General features: G+C 40.6%; 1 protein-coding gene across 1 annotated transcript; it reads left to right on the top strand.

Annotated features, from left to right (window-relative positions):
- The first annotated feature begins 187 nt into the window (after positions 1 to 187).
- On the top strand, positions 188 to 25,559 carry elapor2a (endosome-lysosome associated apoptosis and autophagy regulator family member 2a). The gene is given in 23 exon segments (XM_061677779.1): positions 188 to 639; positions 6,451 to 6,571; positions 8,086 to 8,275; positions 8,978 to 9,125; positions 9,982 to 10,071; positions 11,279 to 11,384; positions 11,463 to 11,615; positions 12,277 to 12,365; positions 12,437 to 12,617; positions 12,707 to 12,835; positions 13,629 to 13,719; positions 13,797 to 13,899; positions 13,977 to 14,114; positions 14,979 to 15,242; positions 15,440 to 15,613; positions 17,744 to 17,930; positions 18,011 to 18,107; positions 18,638 to 18,739; positions 18,926 to 18,938; positions 18,940 to 19,053; positions 22,351 to 22,529; positions 23,904 to 24,075; positions 25,073 to 25,559. Coding segments are annotated over 23 exon segments (3,045 nt in total). The 5' UTR covers positions 188 to 504; the 3' UTR covers positions 25,142 to 25,559.
- Positions 25,560 to 26,008: the final 449 nt, after the last annotated feature.

Below are 26,008 nucleotides of genomic sequence, written 5' to 3'. Positions count from 1 at the left end.
ATGTAGTTTTGGGTATGCTAGTACCGTGTGTTTCATGTTCATTGTTCCCCGTAAGATAATTACTTTATTTTTTCCTGGTCGACGTCACTGAATCGTCACTCGCCTCAGTGGTTCGCGACACATTCAAGTCAGATACTGTCGCATAACCGTTAACGCGCTCCAATGTTTTAGCGTTTTGCCTTCAAAATAAAACAAATGTTGTAAGCAAAATGGATGGATGGATGGATGGTGTTAAAACTAAATAGGAGGGCCCTGCAAGTCTTCAAGGACGAGTGAACGCAGTGATTATTTTACTTTGAAATTCCATATTCGGAAGTTCTATGTTCTCCTCGCTAACTCGACAGATGCGAAGCTCCGCGGGAGAGCGCTTGTCCGAGGATAATCGCAGGTGGCGAGCTTGACAAATTGGCGGACGACAGAAACATGCGTTTGGACGCCATTTAAACGAGGGGAAAAAAAACAACGAACATTTATTTAGCGCTCTTGCTCCTTGGATAAACGACAATGCGCTCGCCGGCTCGGTTCGTCGCCAGCTGGGCTCTGACCATCCACATCCAACACCTCCTCCTCGTCCTCCTCTTCCTCTGCTGCACGCTCAGGATGATTGACGGGGCCGTGAAACCGCGGCCCTGCACGGAGGTGAGTGATGCACACTTAATTCATGCTCCAGTCACCCTTAATTCCGTTCACCCCCATTTCGCACCTTTATTGCCGCTTGTGCACTGATTGGGCCGCGTGAGACGCTCAATGTACTCATGGGAAAAAAAGCGAACATTTCCGGTTCCCTAAGAATAATTCGGAAAGCTGATCAGCAGAACACAGTTGTGTTTTCCCCAATGGCCACATGCAGATAAATTAAAGGAGATATAAGGGCTAATTTGACGTCCTTCACCCATCAGAGGCGGAGCTAGGGGCTGGGAAGGGGTGGCAGTAGCCACCCGAGGGTGATGGCCACCCCGACGATGTGTGTCGGGGATAATTTTCCAATCGAAGTTCGATCTGCAGAACATACATGAAGCACAGAGCGAATGACATTTAAGCGGTGTGAGAAAAGGCACGGCCGAGTTTTAAATAATAATAATCTATACAAAATTTTATAATTTTTTTTGTGAACTAAGGTTCAACCTCAGTTGCTTTTTATTTTCACTTCACTGGAGCGGTGGAGGGTCTGAACTTGGCACGCTCATAACTGAAGTCATTGCTCGCAAGTCAAGGCAAACATCATCTCGTAACTTAAAAAACTTGTTCAGGTAACCGCTGTAGGTGAAGCTATGCTAGGGATTTTTTTTTGTTTTTATATATATTTAAAAAAGAGCATGGTGATAAAAGCAAGAAGATTCTTCAGGATATTGGGGTGGCCAGCGCCTTCGAACAGATCCACAGAATCGCCACATTTAGAACCAAAACAAAAGCAATCTGTGCTGAGGAAAGTCGAGAAAGTAGTGCAAACAATCGCTATTTGCTGCTGTAATAGTTATCTTTTTTCATTGTGGCGTTATGAATAGAAAATCTTTCGACTTTTTCTTCCCATTTTTGCTAATTTAGTAAAGCTCTGTATAAAACCAATGTACAAACTACTTCTGCTGCTTTGCTACCCAGTGTAGAAAGTAAGTTCTCTAGGAAAAAAACGACACGTCATGTAAATTGCAAATTTTAGTATACTACTTCCTCTTCCTTTCGGCTTGTCCTTTTAGGGGTCGCCACAGCGCGTCATCCTTTTCCATGTAAGGCTTTCCTGCATCCTCCTCAAACACCAACTGCCCTCATGTCTTCCCTCACGACATCCATCAACCTTCTCTTTGGTCTTCCTCGAGCTCTCTTGCCTGGCCGCTCCATCCTCCTCATCCTCCTACCAATATACTCACTATTTCTCCTCTAGAAGTGTCCAACCCATCAAAGTCTGCTCTCTCTAACTTTGTCTCCAAAACATCAAACCTTGGCTGTCCCTCTGATGAGCTCATTTAAAATGTTATCCAACCTGGTCACTCGGAGAGCGAACCTCAACATCTTCATTTCCGCCACCTCCAGCTCTGCTTCCTGTTGTGTCTTCAGTGCCACTGTCGCTAATCCGTACATCAAGGCTGGCCTCACCACTGTTTTATAAACTTTGCCCTTCATCCTAGCAGACACTCTTCTGTCACATAACACACCTGACACCTTCCTCCATCCGTTCCAACCTGCTTGGACCCGTTTCGTCACTTCCTGACCACACTCACCATTGCTCTGGACGGTTGACCCCAAGTATTTTAAGTCCTCCACCCTTGCTATCTCCTCTCCCTGTAGCCTCACTCTTCCCCCACCACCCCTCTCATTCATGCACATATATTCTGTCTTACTTCGGCTAATCGTCATTCCTCTTCTTTCCAGTGCATGCCTCCATCTTTCTAACTGTTCCTCCACCTGCTCCCTGCTTTCACTGCAAATCAAATGTCATCTGCAAACATCATGGTCCACGGGGATTCCAGTCTAACCTCATTGTCAGCCTATCCATCACCACTGCAAACAGGAAGGGGCTCAGGGCTGATCCCTGATGCAGTCCCACCTCCACCTTAAATTCGTCTATCATACCTACAGCACACCTCACCGCTGTTCTGCTGCCCTCGTACATGTCCTGTATTATTCTAACATACTTCTCTGCCACTCCAGACTTCCGCATGCAGTACCACAGTTCCTTTCTGGGTACTCTGTCATAGGCTTTCTCTAGATCTACAAAGACACAATGTAGCTCCTTCTGACCTTCTCTGTACTTTTCCATCAACATCCTCAAGGCAAATAATGCATCTGTGGTTCTCTTTCTAGGCATGAAACCATACTGCTGCTCGCAAATACTTTTAGTATACACTTAGCAGGAAATAAAAAAAATGTCAGTGGGCCACAAATGGTCCCTGGGTTGTAGTTTGGATACCACTGCCGTAATGACTTATGGGCCCTTCCTCGCTCCAGTGTGTTGAACTTGGGCCACTGTGTGCTTATCAGTTTCCTGCATGGACTGTTTTTTTCCCGTCCAACTGCTCTGGATCAGCTCCACACCTCCTCTAAAGCCCACACTGGTGTCACCCCGGTCCCGAAGATGGAAGAGCAACATTCCTGAAAGCATTCACTGCCTATTAGGGCTGGGCAATATGGTCATACAAAATAAACTAAATCTGATTTAAAATAATAAAATACAATTCAGATTCAATTCAGATTTTCAATTCTAATCGTGTTTTTCCCGAATCACACACATTTTCACGCGGTGTGTTTCTTTTTGAAATAATTAAAACAGTTTGGCCGTGCTACTACTCCCGTTGGTTGCAACAGCCTTTAAAATGTATGTGGCAGCGGACGGGCTGTTATTTATTTGCTCATTGTGTAACGCTGCAAATTGGAACTAATTCCAAACAACTGACGAAAACTGTTTATGTAAACTGTCTGCTGCCACGTTGCCAGTGTAATATTAGTGGGGATTTCAATTACAATGAAAAAAAATTTTTTTTTTTTAATTTAAAAAAAATAAAATAATAATAAAATAAAAAAAAAATCGTCCTGAGCCAAAAACGCCATTAATCGATTAATCGCCCAGCCCTACTACCTAAAGACACATAAAATGGCATACAAAATGTTCGTGGAAAAAAAAAAGTCATGTTGTTGAGAGAGTCATATTTTTTAGACTAAAGCTGGAGTATTACATGACTAGAATTGTATTTTTGGGAGAATTACACATTTTTTTAATTTGTTTTTTACATAAAATGTGGTGTACTGTATCTTTTAGATCAAAATAATGTTATGAGCTTAAAGTAAAATTTTTGTGATTATAAGTCACATTTTCAAGATAAAAAAGCTGTACTTTTTCCAGAAAAATAAAAAGTTTTATCTTTTACATGTTAGTTATAATTGTGCGAATAAAGTAGTATATTTTCAAGAGGAAAGTAATGCATTTATGAGATTATCCATCCATCCATTTTCTGAGCCGTTCTCCTCACTAGGGTCGTGGGCGTGCTGGAGCCTATTCCAGCTAACATCGGGCAAGAGGCAGGGTACACCCTGAACTGGTTGCCAGCCAATCGTAGGGCACATACAAACAAACAACCATTCACACTCACATACACACACTTACGGGCAATTTAGAGTCCACATCCCAAAAACGCATGTTTTTGGGATGTGGGAGGAAACCGGAGTGCCCGGAGAAAACCCACCCAGGGATGGAGAGAACAGGCAAACTCCACACAGGCGGGGCCGGGATTTGAACCCCGGTCCCCAGAACAGTGAGGCAGACGCTCTAAGCAGTCGTCCACCGTCCCACCTTTATGAGATTAAAGCAGTTTATTTTTTTTTTAGATTAAAAGTGTTTTATTTTTTTAGATTATAGTCATATTTTGTGGGATAAAAAGTACAGTAGTATATTTTCAAGAGGAAAGTCATGCATTTATGAGATGAAAGCAGTTTATTTTTTTAGATTAAAAGTGTTGTATTTTTTAGATGAAACTCAGATATTTTGGGGTTAAAAAGTAGTATGTTTAAAATTGAAGTAATACTATTTAGAGAATAATGGTGTAGTTTTTCAAGGACAATGTTGTATGTTTTCGAGATTAAATTTCTTAGTATGAAATAAAAAGTCTATTTTTGAGATTAATATTGTAATACGAGTAGAGTTATACATTTTCAAGTCAGTTTTATATATATTTTTTAGATTAAAGAGTTAATATTACAAGAATGAAGTCATACATTCATTAAATTCTTGTATTATTAGGACTTAAAAAATACACTTTTTGCTTCGATAAACAGTATAGCTTTGTACTCGTAAGATTCCAACTTGAATTTCGAAAATAGGACTTTTTACCTCGAAAATATACGACTTCTGTCTTTTTCTTTTTCAGTGAGGCCTCAAATCAGTGACGATGCAAAAAAGGCTACCATCTAAAACCAGTTAGTTGTTGTCATGGACGTGGAGGCGGAATGTTGTGCATCCAGACAAACCAAAAGGAGTGGTAATTACTTGTAGCGCGGGTTCGTATCAGTGGAAGCAACGAGGAAGAGCTTTTGGCTTGTAAATGCAGGCGCTTCATCTTTTATTGTTCAGCAAACCAAACACTCACTCACATAAAAGTGGAGGAGGAGGGAGAAGCTGTCTTTTACTCTGCCTCATTAAACACACCCACAACACTTTATTAGGTACAGCTAAACGATCTACACTATACAATCATGTTCAGTTTTGATGCAGGTAAATGCTTGTTTAGTTATTAGTATTGGGAGTTTTGTTTACTGCGTCATACCAAGAGTAACGCATCATGTATGTGATATTTTAGCTGACGGCAAAATAATGATACAGAAATATCACCGATAAAATGTGATAGAGATGCAACTGAGAAAAGAAAACGTAAAACAATGCACTTTTCTATCATTTTTTTGATAGCTATACTGTAGACTGATCATGTAAAAACAGCAATAGTATTGATATTTGATGCTGGTTTGTCACTTTTGACAACAATACGATATGTTGCGATATCGATATTTTGTCCTGCACCTAATATTGTATTTGATGCTGGTATATTGATACTGTATCGTAACAGACGCCGAGACATTGTGATATCATATCTTCTCCCGTCCCTAATTTTGATGTTTGATGCTGGTGTATCCATACTGTATCGTAACAGATGCCATTATGTCATGATATCAAATCTCATGCTGGTGTAACAAGATTATATCAAAACAAACAACAATATGATTTATTGTGATACTAATATTTTTTCCCGACTCCTGATATTATTTGATGCAGGTGTAACAATACCATATCATAACTGACAATAAAATACCCCGTAATATCAAATTTGATACTTTATCGTAACAGAGAACGAGATACATTTTGTATTGATATTTCGCCCCATGGTATAGATATTTAATGCTGTTGTATCGTAACAATGATACGGTGCAGCGCGAAAGCAAAGGCCGGTGAGTCAAAACTATCATAATAGACAATGATAAGACACATTGCCATATGAATATTTTGTCACACCAGACACGTCTCACCGTACATCGTGATATCAAATTTAATGCTGATATCGTGATTCCATAATCGCAATGGAAAACAATGCAATACATTGTAATATTGAAATTTTGTTCCACCCTTAATATCCATATTTAATGCTGGTGTAGCGATACAGTTTCGTCAGAGATGATGATATGGTACAACGCGATATCAAATATTAGGCTGGTATGTCAATACTGTATCATAACAGTAAATGATAACATAATTTGCGATTTTATTTTGTCGTTTTCTTTGTCTTTAATTTAGCGACAGACTGTAACAGTCAATTTTCTTATCCTAATGTACTGTATATGTACAGCAGGATATCAAAATTGATGCGGGTCTGTCGATATTGTGTTATAAGAGACAGTGATACTTAATGTTGTAGATGCATGTGCTCCGATTTTGGGTTAATTTGTGGTCTTTTTTTTATTATTATTTTACAGGAGGACTACTACTTTGAGTACACCGAGTGCCGCAGCTCGGGCTCTCGGTGGCGGGCGGCCATTCCGCACGAGCCCGGAGCCTGCGTCGGCCTGCCTGAGCCGGTGCGTGGCACAGATTGCAGTAAGTCGCTTGAGTGTTTTGCTGTGCGTCCATCTGTGTGAGACGCGCATGTGTATGCGTCAACGCCTCTTTATCAGTGGTCTGGAATTTTCCAAAACGCATCCTGACCGACTCTGTTTGGAACTTCTCCAAAGCCAGAGGCCAATGAACGCAGAGCTAAAAAGAGGAGCAGCTCTCCTCAGAGACAAGAGGTTCGAAAAAAGGGATGGGCCTGTTCAATGATTAATCTGCCAATTGTTTGTTAACATTAACATCATAATATTAGGTGAAGAAAGTTGTATATTTTCGAGATTGAAGTCCTAGTATTATGAAATTTAAGTTGTGATATTACAAGAATAAAGTTGCATATTTTTTAGAAAAAGCATTTTTTAGTTAGAAAGTAATATATTATCCATATTGGATTCATGATATTATGAGAATAAAGTTCTATATTGTTAAAATAGTTTTAGTATTTTTTGTATTTTGTATTATTTTTAAAATATTTATTTATAAAAAAATTTTTAAGATGACTCATAATATAATCTTTTTTTAGAGAAAAAAAAAAATAAATAAATAAATAAATAATATATATAATAATAAACGGCGGCACTGTGACAGACTGGTTAGCACATCTGCCTCACAGTTCTGAGGACCGGGGTTCAAATCCCGGCCCCGCCTGTGTGGAGTTTGCATGTTCTCCCCGGGCCTGCGTGGGCTTTCTCCGGGCACGCCGGTTTCCACCCACATCCTGAAAACATGCATGGTAGGTTGATTGAAGACTCTAAATTGCCCATAGGTGTGAATGTGTGCGCGAATGGTTGTTTTTTTATATGTGCCCTGCGATTGGCTGGCGACCAGTTCAGGGTGTACCCCGCCTCTCGCCCGAAGATAGCTGGGATAGGGTCCAGCACACCCGCGACCCTAGTGAGGATAAGCGGTGAAGAAAATGGACGGATATAATAATCAAAGGAAAAAGTCATTTTTCTTAGTTAGGACATTTTTAAGATATAAAACCATGTTTTTAAGATTACCGGTAAATTGTAATATTACGAGAATGAATTTGTGCTCTCAAAAATGCAAAATTTCACCAGGATACGCCCACTTAAAAAAACTGGTCAGTTTTCAGGGATTGTTGAGGCCTCTAAAAAGGCCACACATTCGTCGGAGGAATAAGCACAGCGATTACCTAATGTGTAGGAAATGATGAGTCTTGTACGTTAAGTAAGTGAAGCATGAAGCAGGAAATAAAGCTTGTTAAACAGCTAACTAATGTGGTAAGACCAGTTGCTTAGACGTGACTGCTCACAGGTTTGTCCCGTACTGCATCAACAACGCTTCACCTCCACCAGTGCTTTGTTTTCTCCTAGCAACTGCGCATTGCAGTATTTAGTGTACATGTGGACATAATGATGCCATTAAAAAATTAAATCCCCAAGCATCCAACTAAGCCTTTTGCCACACGGCAGTGTGTATGACATCATGGTGAAAAGGTCACGTCATGTTTTCTGTGTGTGTGTGTGTGTGTGTGTGTGTAGCCTTTTCTTGCAAAGCCGGCGAGTTCCTGGAGATGTCGGCCCAAGAGTGCACCCGCTGCGCAGCGGGAAGCTACTCCCTGGGCAGCGGCATCCGCTTCGACGAGTGGGACTCCATGCCGGCGGGATTCAGTAGCCTAGCAACCGCTCTGCAATTCGGCCCCCACCGAGACGGCAACCTCGCGTGCAACAGGTGACACAAACACGGTTTGTTTTTGTGCTTGTATGTGGCATACACAGTATGTGAAATATAGTGAGAATAACTGTGTAACGTTTGAAAATAAAGTATAAATGAGATTTTCTGCCCCCCTCTTTTGAGCCGCAACCTTGTTGATATATAACCCTGTAAGTTATGTCCCGGGTCAAACTGACCCTTTTAAAAAGCTGGAAAAGATATTGTTAAAGAAAAATCTCCTGCTGGTGTCATTTTTGCATAATGTTTTCCTCTTAGTTGTCTTTTTACAATTATTTTTGAATTTGCAAACAACCTTAGCTACAGGTGCATCTTGATTATTTCAGTAATTGAGCAATGTAGTGTAGTCTTTGACCCCCGATCCCCCCAAAAAACGGTTTGTAATTGCCTATAGATGTCACAAGAGGGCAGCAAAGAACTACTGATCTCCAATGGAAGCATCCACACGGTACAGCCATCCATCCTTATTCTGAACCGCTTAGCCTCACTAGAATACATTTAAAAACCAATTTCCCCAATAATCCATCAATAAAATACCCATTCCATACTAAGCACTGATACCATTTACTAGTTGGTCAACATAGGTCTGATACCAAATTCAGACCATATTTAACAGTCAATGCATTTATGGTATATTTTATTCATGTGTGTATCTGAGCTTTGCCACGTATAATCCAATGTTATTCTTGCCCCCCCATGCAGCTCTTCCTGGGTGCCCCAAGGAAGCTATCTGGAGTCCAACAGGGACGAGTGCACAGTCTCGCTCGTGTACTCAGTCCACCTGAAGAAGCAGGGATCCGTCACCTTCGAGTACCAGTACCCAGACAACAACCTGTTATTTGAGTTCTTTGTGAGTAGTCCACACACGCTTACTGTGCACCAAGGGGTGGGCAAACCTTGGTACCCCAGGGCCACATTTGATTTTTAAAACGGGCGAGATAATTTGTAGATGCGGTTAAAAAAAATAATAATACATTTAAAATGTCCATGTTAAATAGTTTATTTCAATAAAATATTTTATTTTATTTTCAAATTCTTTGTAATTATAATTAACCAAATGTTTAATAAAATAAATGAGACATTGTTTATATGAATATATTATTTAAATGTAAATTAAAATGTCATTTTAATTTCATTAATTTTACTAAAAGTAGCAAATTCTTTAATATAAAAGTCAAATGTATGTACAGTAATTTCTTATTTCTTTCTTTTATTATTTACAATAAATGAAACAATGATTTAACACAATAATGTACATGTATATGTAAAATATACTGTTTTTAAATTATTGTTTACAGTAAATTAACCAAACATTACATGCTTAAAAAATGTTGAATGTATTTGTAAAATAATTTATTTTGCTAATAATTATTTTATTATTTGAAGTAAATGAAATAGTTATTTAATGAATGACTGAATGAATTAAATAAATTATTAAAACATAAAGAATAAATGCATTATAATTAACACATTTTTATTTAGCGCTAAGTTAATGCAATGTTATTAGAAAACGTTTGCAAGCAAGGGGACAACAGGCAAACATCAAACCTGGATCTCCTGATTGCAGAGCAAGCATGATAACCATTACCTCACTGTGCTGCCACCCCAGTGTTACTCAAGACTAAACTTTAAAAAAAAAAAATAATAATAATAATAAATTTAAATTTATCCTTCGTTATGGTAAAATTGTGTGGAATTGCATGCAGATCCAGAATGACCAGTGTCAAGAGATGGATCAGGCTGCAGAAACAAAGTGGTTAAAGCTCACCAACCATGGAGAGTGGGCCACCCACACGGTGAGTTCTCAAGTGGGTTACCCCACATACCCATTTTTAATTGTTAAGTACAGCTCAGTTGTATTTAAGTACAATTCATTTGGTCAAATTCAGCCCATTTTTCAGTGTGTGTGTGTACCAGAGGTGGGTAGTAACGAGCTACATTTACTCCATTACATTTACTCAAGTAACATTTTCGATAAACTCTACTTGTCAGAGTACTTTAAATGCACTCCACTTTTCACTTTTACTTGAGTATTTGTCTAAAAGGATCAATACTTTTACTCCGTTCCAATGATCGACATGCCGTTCGCTACTTTTATTTATCCATTCGTGCGTGTGCGCGTCTATTTTTAGACTCCATCTTCGACTTCCGCATAGGGCGCCCGTTGCGCCAATCAAACGTGAACAATAATGTCATTTGACTCCAATTCACCAATCAGATGACACAAGGCAGTCACATGACTGCGCACGTAGTTTTCGCGAGCCAATCAGAATGATTCATTTAAAAAAAACAAAACAAAAAAAAAACAGCTGCTTGATTGTGTTTACAGACTCCAAAAAAAACAACAGCTTTGTCATGCTCTTAAATTGTGACTGCCCAAACTTGGATATCTCAGCCCACTTCTAACTTGAGAAAACACCTTGCGGTAAGTTGCAGATGTTTTTGCTGTTTCTTTTTGGCAGTGGATGTGGCACAATTAGCACATACACGCACACAATCACTAAGTCTTGTCAGCAAACAGCTACTTCATGAAGTCCTTTAAGCCAATAAAGCAAATAATGTTTCTTTAGGGCCTAATGCATGTGTTGTTATTTTTTGGGCAGTTAAAAAATTGAAACGGTGGCAGCTGTGTGTCGACTCCCGTGTTTTTATAATTTGATCTTCATGCTCTGATTTATTAAAAAAAAAAAAAAAAAAAAAAAAACAGTTACTCACAAATTACTCTTTACTTGAGTAGTTTTTTCATTGAGTACTTTCTTACTTTTACCTAATAATTTGTATAATTAAGTAAATAAATAAGTAAATAAGTAAGTAGGCATCATAAGTAGATAAGTAAATATTTGGATGACTACTTTTTACTTTTACTTGAGTCATATTATTCTAAAGTAACAGTGGTCTTATTTGAGTACAATATTTGGCTACTCCACCCACCTCTGGCGTGTACCCAGCTTCAGACAAAACTTTTATTCTGGAATGCTTATGTCTTTTTGTTCCGTTCACCAGGTGAACCTCCAGTCTGGCACGAACATCATGTACTGGAGGACCGGTGCCGTCACGGTGGGCACCAAAGCGGTGAAACCTGCTCTGCTGAAAAACGTCCAAATAGAAGGTTTGTATTCATCCTCATCTTCTCCTCTTGGAATCACGACTCCATCAAATATTCCTCCTTTCCCTTTCGCATCTCCAGGAGTGGCCTACACATCTGAGTGTTTCCCTTGTAAGCCCGGCACGTTCAGCCGAGTGCCGGGCTCGTCTTCGTGCGAGCCTTGCCCTCGGGACACCTTTTCGGCCCATGGGGCCAGCTCCTGCTCCCCCTGCAACACCGCCACTCAGTATGCAGGTAGACACAGACGCTCATGAACACACGCACACACTCATAGGGGCCAGATTTACTAAAGGTTTGCACATGCAAAAATGGGCGCAAACTCGGTTGTTCATGCAAACAGGAGGCAAAATGAGAGGAGAATGAGAGAACAGATCTTTTCTGCTCATGTCAACATTTTTGAAATGCCAGAAAGAGAAATGATCAAGACATATTGTCTCTTCAGAAATGCAATTTTGGAGCTTCTGAATGACGTTAGGGCTGACTTTGAGCCAGTCACAAGAAGGAGTCATGCCATGCCATCACAATGCTTGACAATGCTTCACATCGATTTTGGTAATTGAATGGCCGAGTCGCGCATTTCTTTCATACAAAAACCTAGCAGATGTCCAAAAACCGGGACAAAATTTAGATTAAAAAAATCGTCGAAACCAGGATCATTCAAAAACTAGGCCCAAAGTTTCACTGCATTTTATTTTTTGCAATAAAATCTCTCATTTTTCATAAACACTTGCCTAATATGCTGCTGTATTTTAATGTTGGTTTATTTTTTAAGTAGCACTTAAAGTTTAAGAACCACTGTGTTGGAGTGAATTTAGCTTCCATTACAGTATTTGGAAACTTGGCCCATAATCTTTGATTAGGTGGGTTAATGTTGATTACTTGTGTTGTCTGGCAGATGAGGGGTCTGAAAAGTGCAAAAACAGACCGCCATGCACCAGGAAGGACTTTTTCAACATTCACACGGCGTGCGACAACGACGGCAAAGTGAGAACATCTGGTGACTCTTAACCAATCACCTTCTGGAATTCCTGACACGTTTTTCCCTGTAACTCCAGACCCAGATCCGTTACAAGTGGATCGAGCCCAAGGTCTGCTTGGAGAAGGTGACTGGAGCTGAGACGCTGCCCCCTGGTGGCGAACGAGAGCCCTGCCCTCCCTGCAACCCCGGTTTCTATAACAACAATACTTCCGTCTGCTCACCCTGCCCCGCTGGGACGTACTCCGACGGGATGAAACGTACTGGGTGTTATTATCATCACTTTTATTTCTTCATCATCTCCTCTTTGTCTTCTTGGTCATCTGTTCATTTTCGTCCCCCTCCTCAGCGTGTCAGCTGTGCCCGGCGGGCACCGAGCCCAGCCTGGGGTTTGAGTACAAGTGGTGGAATGTTGTTCCCGCTAACATGAAGACGTCCTGCTTCAACGTGGGCAACTCAAAGTGTGACGGCATGAACGGTGAAGACAATAGGAAAAAAAAAAAAGCTAGATGTCCAAAAAGTAATGACACACCTCTTACTCAGTCAGGCCTCGTTACCCTCCTGTTACATGAATTTAAGGTGAAAAGCGAATATACAATGTCTGTGTGAATACCCAAAATAATACAAAATAAATATAATTAAAAAATTGAAGTAAACAAGTTTTTAAAAAAGTTTTTGTTTTTTTTTTTACATTTGAAAAATATTTTTATATATATTTTTACATTTTATAACTGGGTGTTTGCAAAGCTGCAAACCATTTTCAAAATGTGCAGTAAAAGTTTCACGTTTGTAATTTATTTATACATTTTAAATTTCTTTACATTTTCTATTCTTTTTTTTTTTTTAAATAGATTTTTATAAAGGGTCATTTTGACCTGCAACATAACAGAATGGGTAATATACTATCTGAGGTATATAGTATCTGGGTGTTTGCAAATATATTACAATGAATATAGCGTAATATTTAAAAAACAATCTCAATCTCAAGAAATGTACAATTGTTATATACATATAAAATGTAAAAAAAATACAATAATATGTATATATATATACAACAATGTAACATTGCATTGGAAGGGTCTTTCTGCCCTGACCTCAACCCCATCAAGGACTTGTGAGCCTGGTGTCCTGATACTTTTGTCAACATAGTGTATTATTTAGGTGATTTTAAAATCAAGATCCAATTCATTGACACGCCTGGACATATTGGTTTGCCTCATGATTCCAGTCAGACCTCATTGTCCCCCCCCCCCCCCCTCCTGTCTTTTTAGGCTGGGAGGTAGCACGCGATCACATCCGGAGCGGAGCGGGAAGCTCAGATAATGACTACCTAATCCTCAGCATCCATGTTCCTGGCTTCAAGTGAGCGCCACATTCTTATCATTCACTATCGACTCTCCGCTTGTCTTGACTCTTTTCCTTCCTCCGACTTCCACCAGGCTCCCGACGTCAATATCTAGTCACACAGGTACAGAGTTTGGCCGGATTACGTTTGAGTTTGAGACGGTGTGCTCCGGTGACTGTGAATTCTACTTTATGATGGTGAGGGTAAACTCCTCTCAGTGTAGAACATGCATGTACAAACTTTATCTCTTTGAATGTGTTTAATTTTTTTAAAGGACGTGAACCGGAGGAGCACCACCGTCGTGGAGTCATGGGAGAGGAGCAAAACCCGACAGTCGTACACACATGTCATGACCAAGAATGCCTCCGTTTCTTACACTTGGGCTTTCCAGAGGACCAATCAGCCCAAGGACGTCAGTACCGTAATTTCTCATGTATAATGCGCACTCCCAAAGTTTACCTCAACATTCTACCTGTTGTATAATGCATTTTTTAGAATGCATGATTTTGTTTCTACCCATATGATCAAAACATGAAGTATTATCTGTATTTTGTTAGTTTTTTTTCAAAGAATGATTCAGAAGTTAAGTGCTTTATTTGAATACGTAATCCTTTTTTTTTTTTTATTTACTTGCTCTTATTTTGAAATTCACAACCCTACTTTTATTTAGTAAATTAGAAAATACACAGTTGTGCTCATATGTTTGATTACCCAGGCAGAATTTTTAAGAATCTACAATTCTTTAAAGAAAACATGAAGGACCAGGCGAAACACATTTCATTTTATTTTTTCATTTCAGAAAAGCATTATCATTGAACAAAACATAACCATAAAAAAATTTATGATGGTTGTTTTTCAGTCATCAGTCATATTAAAAGAAAATATATTTCACAAATTCTGCCAGGATATGTAAACTTATGAGCACAACTGTACATATATGCAGTCAAATGTACCCCCTGTCATATTGGAATGAAAGTGTAGGCTATACTTTTTTTATAACCACTAGGTGGCGGTGGCATTCTGGAATGAAAGTGTACAGCTTTTTCATAACAACTAGATCGCGGTATACATTTATAAAATGTGAAAGTTTTTTTTTTTCCATTTGCTCCTATACCTATGTAGAATGCGCACTATTGACTTTTGACTATTTTCTGGGGGGGAAAAATGCACATTATACACGAGAAATAACGGTAATACAACACTAACATGGTGAATGAAGTGTGTTCTAGTGTCAGTCAAACATAACGTTCACATCCGTCCATCACGTGTTTGGCAGGTCCGTCACTACGTCAACGACGTGGCGCGCATCTACTCCATCTCGGTGAGCAACGCGATGGACGGGGTATCGTCCGAGTGTCGCGCCTGCGCCCTCAGCACGCAGCCGTCCGACTCTGCCTGCGTGCCGTGTCCGCCGGGTCACTACATCGAGCCACGGAGCAGCCGCTGTGCCGAGTGCCCTCCCGACACTTACCTGCTCTCTCAGGCCACGCCGGGGCCGGACGCCTGCAAGCCTTGTGGACCGGGCAGCCAGAGCAGCAAGGTTGGTTGAAACTTATCGTTTTATATAGTAATATAGTCAATTATTTTATTTACGATACGGTTTTCTGGAACGTAACCCCCGAGATCAACGAGAGTTTACTGTATACACAATGTGCACATCAGTTTATTGCGTCCCATAAACATGGTGGCTCATCTCCTTCGAGTCATTGTCACACTGTGCTTTACGATCACTTTTAGGATCACCACTTATGCTACAGCGACTGTCACTTCACACACATGGACGGCAACATCACCATGACCTTTGACTTCAGCCCGCTGGGTTCGGTGGGAACGCTGATGAACGGGCCGAGCTTCACTTCTAAGGGAACCAAATACTTTCATCAGTTCAACATCAGCTTGTGCGGTGGACAGGTGAGGACTCGAGAATGCATATGAGTTCGCCATGGGAATCTTAAAGGAGACATTATGCTCCCCCCCCCATAATTTCAAACAGTTCCCAGGTGTTTGAATTGACTGTGTGATTAAATTATTAAAAGCAAATGCATTGTAATTAAGCACAACAACAAATGTACTGTAATGGATTAAAAAAACATACAAACAAACAAAAAAAACTAACATTATACACAGTTTGAACATTTCATTCTGTGATTCTGTGGACGTACCACTAGAGGGAGCCTGCGTACCACCAGTGGTACTCTTACCAGACTTTTTAAAAATCACTGCCCTTGTGCATTTGTTTTTCATTCTTTTATTATTCTGGAACTGAGAAAAACAAATAAATGCACTGAAATAGTCATATCAAGCTGCATGTAAGTCACATCTACAACCCCAATTCCAATGAAGTTGGGATGTTGTGTTAAACATAAATAAAAACAGAATACGTTTTGCAAATCATGTTCGACCTATATTTAAGTGACCACACTACAAAGACAAGATATTTAATGTTCAAACTGATAAACTTGATTGTTTTTAGCAAATAATCATTAACTTAGAATTTTATGGCTGCAACACGTTCCAAAAATGCTGGGACAGGGTCATGTTTACCACTGTATTACATCACCTTTTCTTTTAACAACATTCAATAAACATTTGGGAACTGAGGACACTAATTGTCGAACCTTTGTAGGTGGAATTCTTTCCCATTCTTGCTTGATGTACAGCTTCAGCTGTTCAACAGTCCGGGGTCTCCGTTGTCGTATTTTACGCTCATAATGCGCCACACATTTTCAATGGGAGACAGGTCTGGACTGCAGTCTAGTACACGCAATCTTTTAGTACGAAGCCATGCTGTTGTAACACGTGCAGAATGTGGTTTGGCATTGTCTTGCTGAAATAAGCAGCGGCATCCATGACAAAGACGTTGCTTGGATGGCAGCATATGTTTCTCCAAAATCTGTATGTACCTTTCAGCGTTAATGATGCCTTCACAGATGTGTAAGTTACCAATGCCAGCATTTTTGGAACGTGTTTCAGCCATAAAATTCCAAGTTAATGATTATTTGCTAAAAACAATCAAGTTTATCAGTTTGAACATTAAATATCTTGTCTTTGTAATGTGGTCACTTAAATATAGGTCGAACATAATTTGCAAAACATTGTATTCTGTTTTTATTTATGTTTAACACAACGTCCCAACTTCATTGGAATTGGGGATGTAGATGTGACACAAATCTTACATGCAGCTTGATATGACTACTGATTTTTTTTCATTCTTTAATCAGCAGTAGAACAGGGCTTTGTTTCACCCAAAACACTGGTTTCTGATCAAAAAGCTGCGAAAACAAGCTTTTTGTGACAAAAAAATTTCAGTGACTTTAATACTAATATTATTTTGTGACACCTAAAACTATAAAACAGCAAAGGCAAGGCAAATTTATTTATAAAGCGCATTTCATACACAAGGTAACTCAATCTGCGTTACATGATTAAAAGCATTTTAAAAGACAAAAAAAAAAAAAAAAAAAGTACAGAAAAGTAAAAACGAAAAAAAACAAGACAAAGGGTTTTTGATGGCAAAATAATTTATGTACAGATATACAACCAAGAAACGCGCCCTGCCTCAAGTGGCTTTTTTTACAAGGTGTTTGCCATTCACTCCTTGAACTGCGTCCTCTTTTCTCAAGTTTGCGACACACACTTTCAACTACCTACCACTCCACATACTCTGTTCATACATGTACATACACTGTTCAAGTGTCAGTTACCCAAACCTATCCAATGTGTGGGCATTTCTCTCCCTCATAGTCGACGTGACAAGCCGAGATTCACCCTCTGATCTTAATCTTCTGCTCAAAAGCTGTGCTGATCTCGAATGCAAAGCCATGGAACTCCACCAGCTACAGGGATCTGTTAGTCATTACAGTGGTTTACAAACCTGAATTTTACCGCCAAGCTAAGCAAGACCCTCTTCCACGCTTAACCGTTGAAAAACATATTTGACATATATATGTCGGTGGCAGAAAATGGTTGGATTCCAATTGACGAATGTAAACATCCACAGCAGTGAAGGAGTTAATATCCTCTTTCCACTCCTCTCTTAAGGATCAGCTGGCCTTGTGCAAAGACAACGTGACGGACTTGTCAGTCAGCGATTCTCCGAGTGAGCGCGGCGACGGGGTCAACTCTGTCAAGGGCTTCATCTGCCAATCAACCATAATCCCAGCCAGCGGACGAGGTTTCAACACGGCACTCACCTCGCAGTCCATTAACCTGGCTGACACCTTCCTCGGTGAGTAGCGGGGGTGCACGACTTACTCGACCGCGGCTGGCCGCAATGTACTGCTAAAATCCCGATGTCGTGTTGAACAGGCGCAACGGTTGATGGTACACTCGCTGGTATTCAGGCAAGACCAGAGCTGTACCCCCGCACCTCCTTGAAAGTGCCAGATGTCAACTTCTACTTCCGGTACACCTTTTTAATCACTTTTGTATTCTAAAAACACACTTTCTTTGGTGCACCAAAAATGTGCACTGGTCAGTGTGACCTAATAAAAATAAAAAAATCTGGCCCCAGCCAGTTGTCACTGCCAGTTCAATAAAAAGGGGCATCTTAATACATTAAAATATCGTATTATTAGTTCCGTTGTTTAATGTAAAAACTGCATTGCAGTTCATTAAACACATAGGAAAAAATGTTTTTAGAGGGCCAATTTGTTCCTTATTTCTGTATTAAAAATAATTTTTATTGTTTCTTATGTAACATTCTGATTTCTCACTTGTGAATTTGGGTTTTTTGCTAGCTGTAAAATGTAATCATCAAAATTAAACATTAAATTAAATTAAAATTAAAAAGTTGTTAAGAAGGCTGAAATAATCAATGAAACCATTGACCTTGTTCTTCGCAATTTTTGTCTTTTATTCGTTGTGGTGTTCCTAACGCAATAGCTGGTTAGATGATTATTGCATTCAAAAGTGATCACCGTGTTTGTTACCAAGGTCTTTTGAGATCACCTCGTCTTGCGAATCGGGCCGCAGCACAGTGGTGTCGGTGCGCTGTAATCCCAACAAAAGTGCCAAAGGAGAACTCTCCGTGCCCAGGTAACAATCATCGACGTCGCCGCTTGATGAAAATTTCCATTTATTTCCCATGAATTCCCATGGAAATTTTCCAATTTGGAATATTTCTGGAATTCCCTGTCTTAACACTGAAATTTATCAAAAACTTTCTCAAAATTTTCCATAATGTTCATTTGGGACCCTGCTGACAGCAAGCATCTGTTTCAGTACGTGTCCCGCATGGAACGTGCGACGGCTGCACCTTTCATTTCCTCTGGGAGAGCTCCGCGGCGTGTCCCACGTGCTCTGAGAGGGACTACCACCGTTTAGAGGGAGCCTGCAAGGCGGGACAACAGGTTAATGGAGCCTGTCCAGTTTGATGATCTTTTAATTCTATTATTTTACTCTCACGAGTTATGTATCCATCCATTTTCTGTAGTGCTTATCCTCATGACACACGGTTGTCAAAATACTGTACACCGATGACCAAGAATTATAGGACTATTTTAGGGCTGTCACTAGCAAATCCTTTTAGAATCGATTGTATCGATATTTCGTTGTGTAATTAAGGAATCTGCGTTACCCCCTGACCCCCACCCCCCAAAAAAAGAAAAACCCTATCTCAGTACTTACTACTAACATGGATTTTATTTTTATTTATGAGGGCTGGACTTCTATCCTTAAACTGCATATGTTGGTACTGTGTATATGGTACAAACTCAAACAGGATTTGAGACCGCTAAATCAGCCTTTGCTAAACGCATTCGCGATCAGCATTAGCGCGTTAGCGCTTACCATTTTAAGTAGGCTTTACACGATCAGGATTTTTGGGACCGATCAGCGAGTTTAAAAAATCGATCACCGATCCGATCCCATGATGGTGGAGGAATGTGTCTTTTTAAATGACCTGCTCATTTACTGTATAAACACACAAACCAAATTCCAACGAAGTTGGGACGTTGTCCATCCATCCATCTATTTTCTACCGCTTATCCTGGGTCGGGTAGCAGGGGCAGTAGCTTTAGCAGGGACACCCAGACTTCCCTCTCCACAGCCACTTCATCCAGCTCTTCCGGGGGTGATCCCGAGGCGTTCCCAGGCCAGCCGAAGGATGTAGTCTCTCCAGCGTGTCCTGGGTCGTCCTCCTTCCGGTGGGACGTGCCCGGAACACCTCACCAGGGAGTCGTCCAGGAGGCATCCGAATCAGATGCCCCACCCACCTCATCTGGCTCCTCTTGATGTGGAGGACCAGCGGCTCTAGTCTGAGATCCTGACGGGTGACCGAGCTTCTCACCTTATCTCTAAGGGAGAGCCCGGACACCCTGCGGAGGAAACTCATTTCGGCCGCTTGTATCCAGGATCTTGTTCTTTCGGTCACGACCCACAGCTTGTGACCATTGGTGAGGGTAGGAATGTAGATCGACCGGTAAATCAAGAGCTTCGCCTTTCGGCTTAGCGCCTTTTTTACCACAATGGATCGATACAAAGTCCGCATCACTGCAGACGTTGCACCGATCCGCCTGTCGATCTCCCGTTCCATTCTTCCCTCACTCGTGAACAAGACCCAAAGATACTTGAACTCCTCCACTTGCGGCAGGATCTCATTCCCGACCTGGAGAGGGCACGCCACCCTTTTCCGACTGAGGGACTGTGTTCTCAGATTTGGAGGTGCTGATTCTCATCCCAGCCACTTCACACTCCGCTGCGAACTGCTCCAGTGAGAGTTGGAGGTCACCTCTTGATGAAGCCAACAGAACCACATCATCTGCAAAAAGCAGAGATGCAATACTGAGGCCACCAAACCGGACCCCCTCTACGCCTCGGCTGCGCCTAGAAATTCTTTCCATAAAGGTTATGAACAGAATCGGTGACAAAGGGCAGCCTTGGCGGAGTACAACCCTCACTGGAAACGAGTCCGACTTACTGCCGGATATGCGGACCAAACTCTGACTCCGGTCGTACAGGGACCGAACAGCCCGTATCAGGGGGTTCGGTACCCCATACTCCCGAAGCACCCCCCACAGGACCCCCCGAGGGACACGGTCGAACGCCTTCTCCAAGTCCACAAGACAAATGTAAACTGGTTGGGCGAACTCCCACGCACCCTAGAGGACCCTGCTGCTAAGGGTGTGGAGCTGGTCCACTGTTCCACGGCCAGGACGAAAACCACACTGCTCCTCCTGAATCTGAGATTCAACTTCCCGACGGACCCTCCTCTCCAGCACCCCTGAATAGACCTTATCAGGGAGGCTGAGGAGTGTGATCCCCCTGTAGTTGAACACACCCTCCGGTCCCCCTTCTTTAAAAGGGAGACCACCACCCCAGTCTGCCAATCCAGAGGCACTGTCCCCGATGTCCACGCGATGTTGCAGAGGCGTGTTAACCAGGACAGCCCTACAACATCCAGAGCCTTGAGGAACTCCGGGCGAATCTCATCCACCACTGGGGCCTTGCCACGGAGGAGCTTTTTAACCACTTCGGTGCCATGATTGGGTATAAAAGGAGCTTCCCTGAATTGCTCAGTCATTCACAAGCAAAAATGGGGCGAGGCTCACCTCTTTGTGTACAAGTGTGTGAGAAAATAGTCGAACAGTTTAAGTACAATGTTTCTCTTTGTACAACCCCAATTCCAATGAAGTTGGGATGTTGTGTTAAACATAAATAAAAACAGAATACAATGATTTGCAAATCATGTTCAACCTATATTTAATTGAATACACTACAAAGACAAGATACCCTACAAAGACCGGATATTTTTTTGCCTGCTTGCGAGCCGCATCGTATTAAAAGTACAGGAACATACCTCAAGCAAGTCTTAAACGAACGTCCTCTCCTGAGCACCGGTGACCACCAATACACGTTTTTCCCCATTTAGTTCTTACAAACACACGGCACGATCCATTATTGTTGTCTTCGCCATAGTAACGAGTGTATCCGGTCGCGTTTGTGTTGACACGATGAAGCCCAGTGATCGGAAAAAACGAGATGCGGTGGTCTGCAGTAGTCTGACATAGAGCAAATTTGTCTTGTAGTCTGATCCGGGCATTACGTGTTGTCTGTCTCAGACGTGTCGTCTGTTCCACACAGCCGACTTATTTGTTGTAAAATAACTTTATTAAGGCCGATAAAATTGGTGTAAAGACTAATTTTAAGTAAGACAACAATGCTAACTACCATCTATCATGTTATATGTACATTAAACATCTAATAATGTCTTAAAAATCACTCACAGATGCTCCTCTGTTGTTTTCACGGGCCTGCGTCCATCTGTAACAAATGTCCATGTGGTAAACATGGACAGTGGCCAAATGGTATATGTCTAGGTATAGGTATATAATATGCTTTTATTAATATTTTTTATTGCCTTGAGGAATTTTTTTTTTTTTTTTTTTTTTTTTTTTTGCGGTGACCAATTTTAGTGGTTGACTTAGCCTACACCTCTACTTTGGGGCCAATGACGAGTAAGGCCTTCATCACTATGGCGACAGGGGAGCCAGGGGTTTTTGACGAGGGTGAAAAAAAGTGGGCACCTGGAAATACAGAATAAACATGGGTTGTATTTTCACTCATTGGTGAAGCACCTTGTCACCAAGCTGCCCAATTACACAAATACCGCCGCCCCAAAGACATGCTTATCGCGTGTTTGTGTTCAGGACGTGTTGTACGTGTGGACAGAGCCCAAGATTTGCATGGGAGGCGTGAGCTTGCCCGACAAGGAGACGTTGCCGTGCGAAGGGATGGACTTCTGGGTGCGGCTGGGCGCGGGATTGGGCGCCTTCACTGCCGTGCTGCTAGTCTCGCTCACCTGCTACTTCTGGAAGAAGAACAAGCGGTACGCTATTTATTTATTTATTTTTTAATCTGCTCTTCTACAGGCTCAGGTACCAATTCATTAGGTTCATCTCTCGTCTGAGTTCCAGTACAAGAGCTGCATCAAAGAGGATAATGCGTAGTCATGATTATAATAGCTCTTTGTTCTTTCACATCCACACAGTGTACATATCTGTCCTTTCACACAAGCAATGTACACCTCTATGTTCACATACAAGCATACTGTACAATCACATACTGTAGTGTACCTGTACAGTACAGGTACACTACAGTATGTGAAAAATATAACAAAGCTGTCACGTTTAATTTATTTTTTAAACTCAAGTGGTTGAAAATGTTTTGTTTGTGCTTTATTATTATTATTATATTTCTTTACTGTAATTGAAATTTACAGTTTGGCACCGAACTGAAATATTTCATTGTGACCAAAGGATTTTCATTTAATTGATAAACGGTACGGAAAATGGATGGATGGATGGATGAATGTGATTTGCGCTTGCATTGCGGACTGGGACGGAAGGAATAATGTTGACATTGATAAGAAAAAAAACTAATAAACTTTGCATTTTGGGTATCGTTACAGTTAGTCATTTATGTTTTTAAACATGTACAGGTATCTGTCCTTGACTGGACATAATATTCTGCCCTTGAATCTGACGTATTTCTGTCCAGAGTGCGCTGGCCAAGTAGACGTTAGCATACTGGGGACGGGAGGAGCTGCTGCTTAAACGTTTATGTTTCTCTCAGATAAACCAGAAAAGTGTCATGAAATGTTAAAAAACTATGGTAAAATTGTGTTCCTTGTGTGAAGCGTGTATGAGTGTGTGAATGTGTTTCAGCACTGAACCTCGCCGCTGTGCTTTTAAACGAAACTAAGCTAACTGAGCAAGAGCTAACGTTTTGGCTAACACTGGCAATGTTTGTTCCAATGATCAAACACGGTTTGCACGAAATAAAAATGGTTAAAGTTTCAGGCTACATTAAATGAAACCTTTTCATTGGATCACAGCTAAAATATTAAATGTGACAGATTACCTCAATTTTTTTTTTTTTTTTTTTTTAAATTAAGCAATGTTTATTATTTTTCCAGTGCATATTTGTCTATCCATTTGTCTAAAGTGTTGTACACACATAATACACAATAGTATATATCTGTCCATCCTTTCACATAAAGTACTCAGCTGTCTATCCTTTTACACACACACTGGATCTTTGGAATGAGATCGTGCCTAATAAAGTGACTTCATCTGCCAATATTCTCTGCACTCCCACAGACTTTTTAATCCCTTGAGTCCCTCCTGCTCTGTTCTTTTCCCGGCTTTGCAATGACTCGTGTTTACTCCCCGGTGTTGACTGTGTGTCATCTGCGTGGCAGGTTGGAGTATAAGTACTCGCGGCTGGTCATGTCCGCCAACAGCAAGGAGTGCGAGCTGCCGGGCGCCGACAGCTGCGCCGTCATGGAGGGCGAGAACGAGGGCGACGTGGACGACGAGGTGGTCTACTCCAAACCCTCGCTGCTCGGCAAACTCAAAGCCATAGCGTCCAAGGTGAGTCGAGAAAAAGTTCGGGATGTTCCGTATTCGTGTGACTTTACCGCTGAACTTAATTTAAGACGTAACTTTTTGTCCAGCTCTTGAATGTTTCAGTGCTTTTTGCACAATTTGCTGCTCACAAACATGGAACTCAATGGTAAAATTCACAACAGGCGTTTGACCTGTGAAAATTTCCAAGGATGTTCATTTCTGTGCCTCTTCCAGTCTCTCTTTTGCCGCCTGCCGATGACACTCAAAGCTCAGTGTCCACTTCCTGTTTGAAGCCTCATACTGTTACTTGATTTGTAGGTGTCGTCTTAGTCTTGTGATGAAGAGGATTGTTTAAATACAAATTCGAATTGAACTAGGATGTTTATTGGTCCTTTCAAGGATCAAACGCTTGAATATCCCTAACTTTTTGTCCGTACTGTCATTTTATATTGCTACAGTGAGCCCCCGTTTATCGCAGTGAAAATTCACTATAGCGAGACCATATAAAACATAGTACACATTAGAACATATTTAAACATTAAGATATACTTACATCTATTAAAACACACTTTGTAAAGTATTTCTTAGCACCTGTTGTCACTCTATCGCTGTCAAGAAATCACATGGCATCACTTTGAGGAGGAGTTCAACACGTGTGGGGCAGCAACACACAAAAGGAAACAAAAAGAATTTCCATTTAAAATTCAAGCCACGAAAATTTGTTAGCTTCATACTAATTTATAATCAGAAGCGCCTTAGACAGGCTAACATAAATTAGCATAGATGTCACGGTACTTATAAATGCTACTTTAACACACTCAAAGCAACAGTACAAACAGAGCTTGCAACAATACCCGCAGGCATACACACACACACACACACACAGTATTAATGCAGAAAACTATGAAAAACAACAATAAATTATGGCTTTAAGCTGCCGATTTTCCCAATATAGTGAGGAAACTGTTTTATTTTAAAATGACTAACTGAAATTTCCTCTCTTTATTTTTTTTTTATGCAGAAAAATGGTGAGAGCTATGAAAACATGCAGCTAAACTCATCTCATTCCAAAGCTTTGGTATGGAGTTAAAGCAACGGAGAAAGCAACAGGGAGAGACCCTCAGGAGATGTCCACTGGTGAAGACCCCTTTAAACCAGGCATCCACTCTTATGAGCTTTGCTGGGCACACACATACACACACACACACACACACACGCTCACACACGCACACAGTGGCCTTCAAGTGGGTACGAGTGGGTAAGAGCTCAGGGTAAGATGAGGAGCTTTGTCATTTTGTGTTTTTTTTTCATTTTTAATTGAATTGAGTCATTTTGTGTGGTGCCCCGGTCCCTCGCCCCACCTCAGCTACGGCCACTCGTCATCTGTGTGTATTGTTTTTGTTTTGCTCCAATTGTTGTATGGCTACGTTGACTCTGTGAGAACGTGGACATGTTGAGGTTGTGTACTTCAAATAAATTATGACTTATTTATGTATAAGTGGACCCATGTTGGTTGCTTTTTATTCTCTTTGGGGGACCGGAAATAAAATAAATACGTTCTTTTTCCCCCCCAGTATTTATAGAGTTGTAGAATTTATGGAAACTAATTACAAAATTTAAATGAAAAACAACAAAGTAATAGATTTATGTACAGTAGTTAAATATTTTAGTACAGACTATGGAATTCAGTTAACGTAAGTAAGTGAATCATGGCATAAAATATTGTTAAATTAATACAAAAACAAGTTTTTCTCCCCTAATATATAGTATAGAATTTACAGACTATAGCTTCATGTTTCAAATTAATTGGAATGTATATTTAAAAATAAATCCAATCATTTATTGTATTAATATCTTTAGTGTAGAATTCATTGAATATGGTTAAATACTTTTCAAATTAATAAATGCTTCTAAACATCTTTTAAAGATAGAATTCATTACAAAATACAAAATCAAT

This window comes from Phycodurus eques, chromosome 5 (genome assembly GCF_024500275.1).
Source record: "Phycodurus eques isolate BA_2022a chromosome 5, UOR_Pequ_1.1, whole genome shotgun sequence".
NCBI lineage: Eukaryota > Metazoa > Chordata > Actinopteri > Syngnathiformes > Syngnathidae > Phycodurus > Phycodurus eques.
Note: the sequence above shows the minus strand (reverse complement) of the source record. Positions and strands in the feature narration are given on the sequence as shown.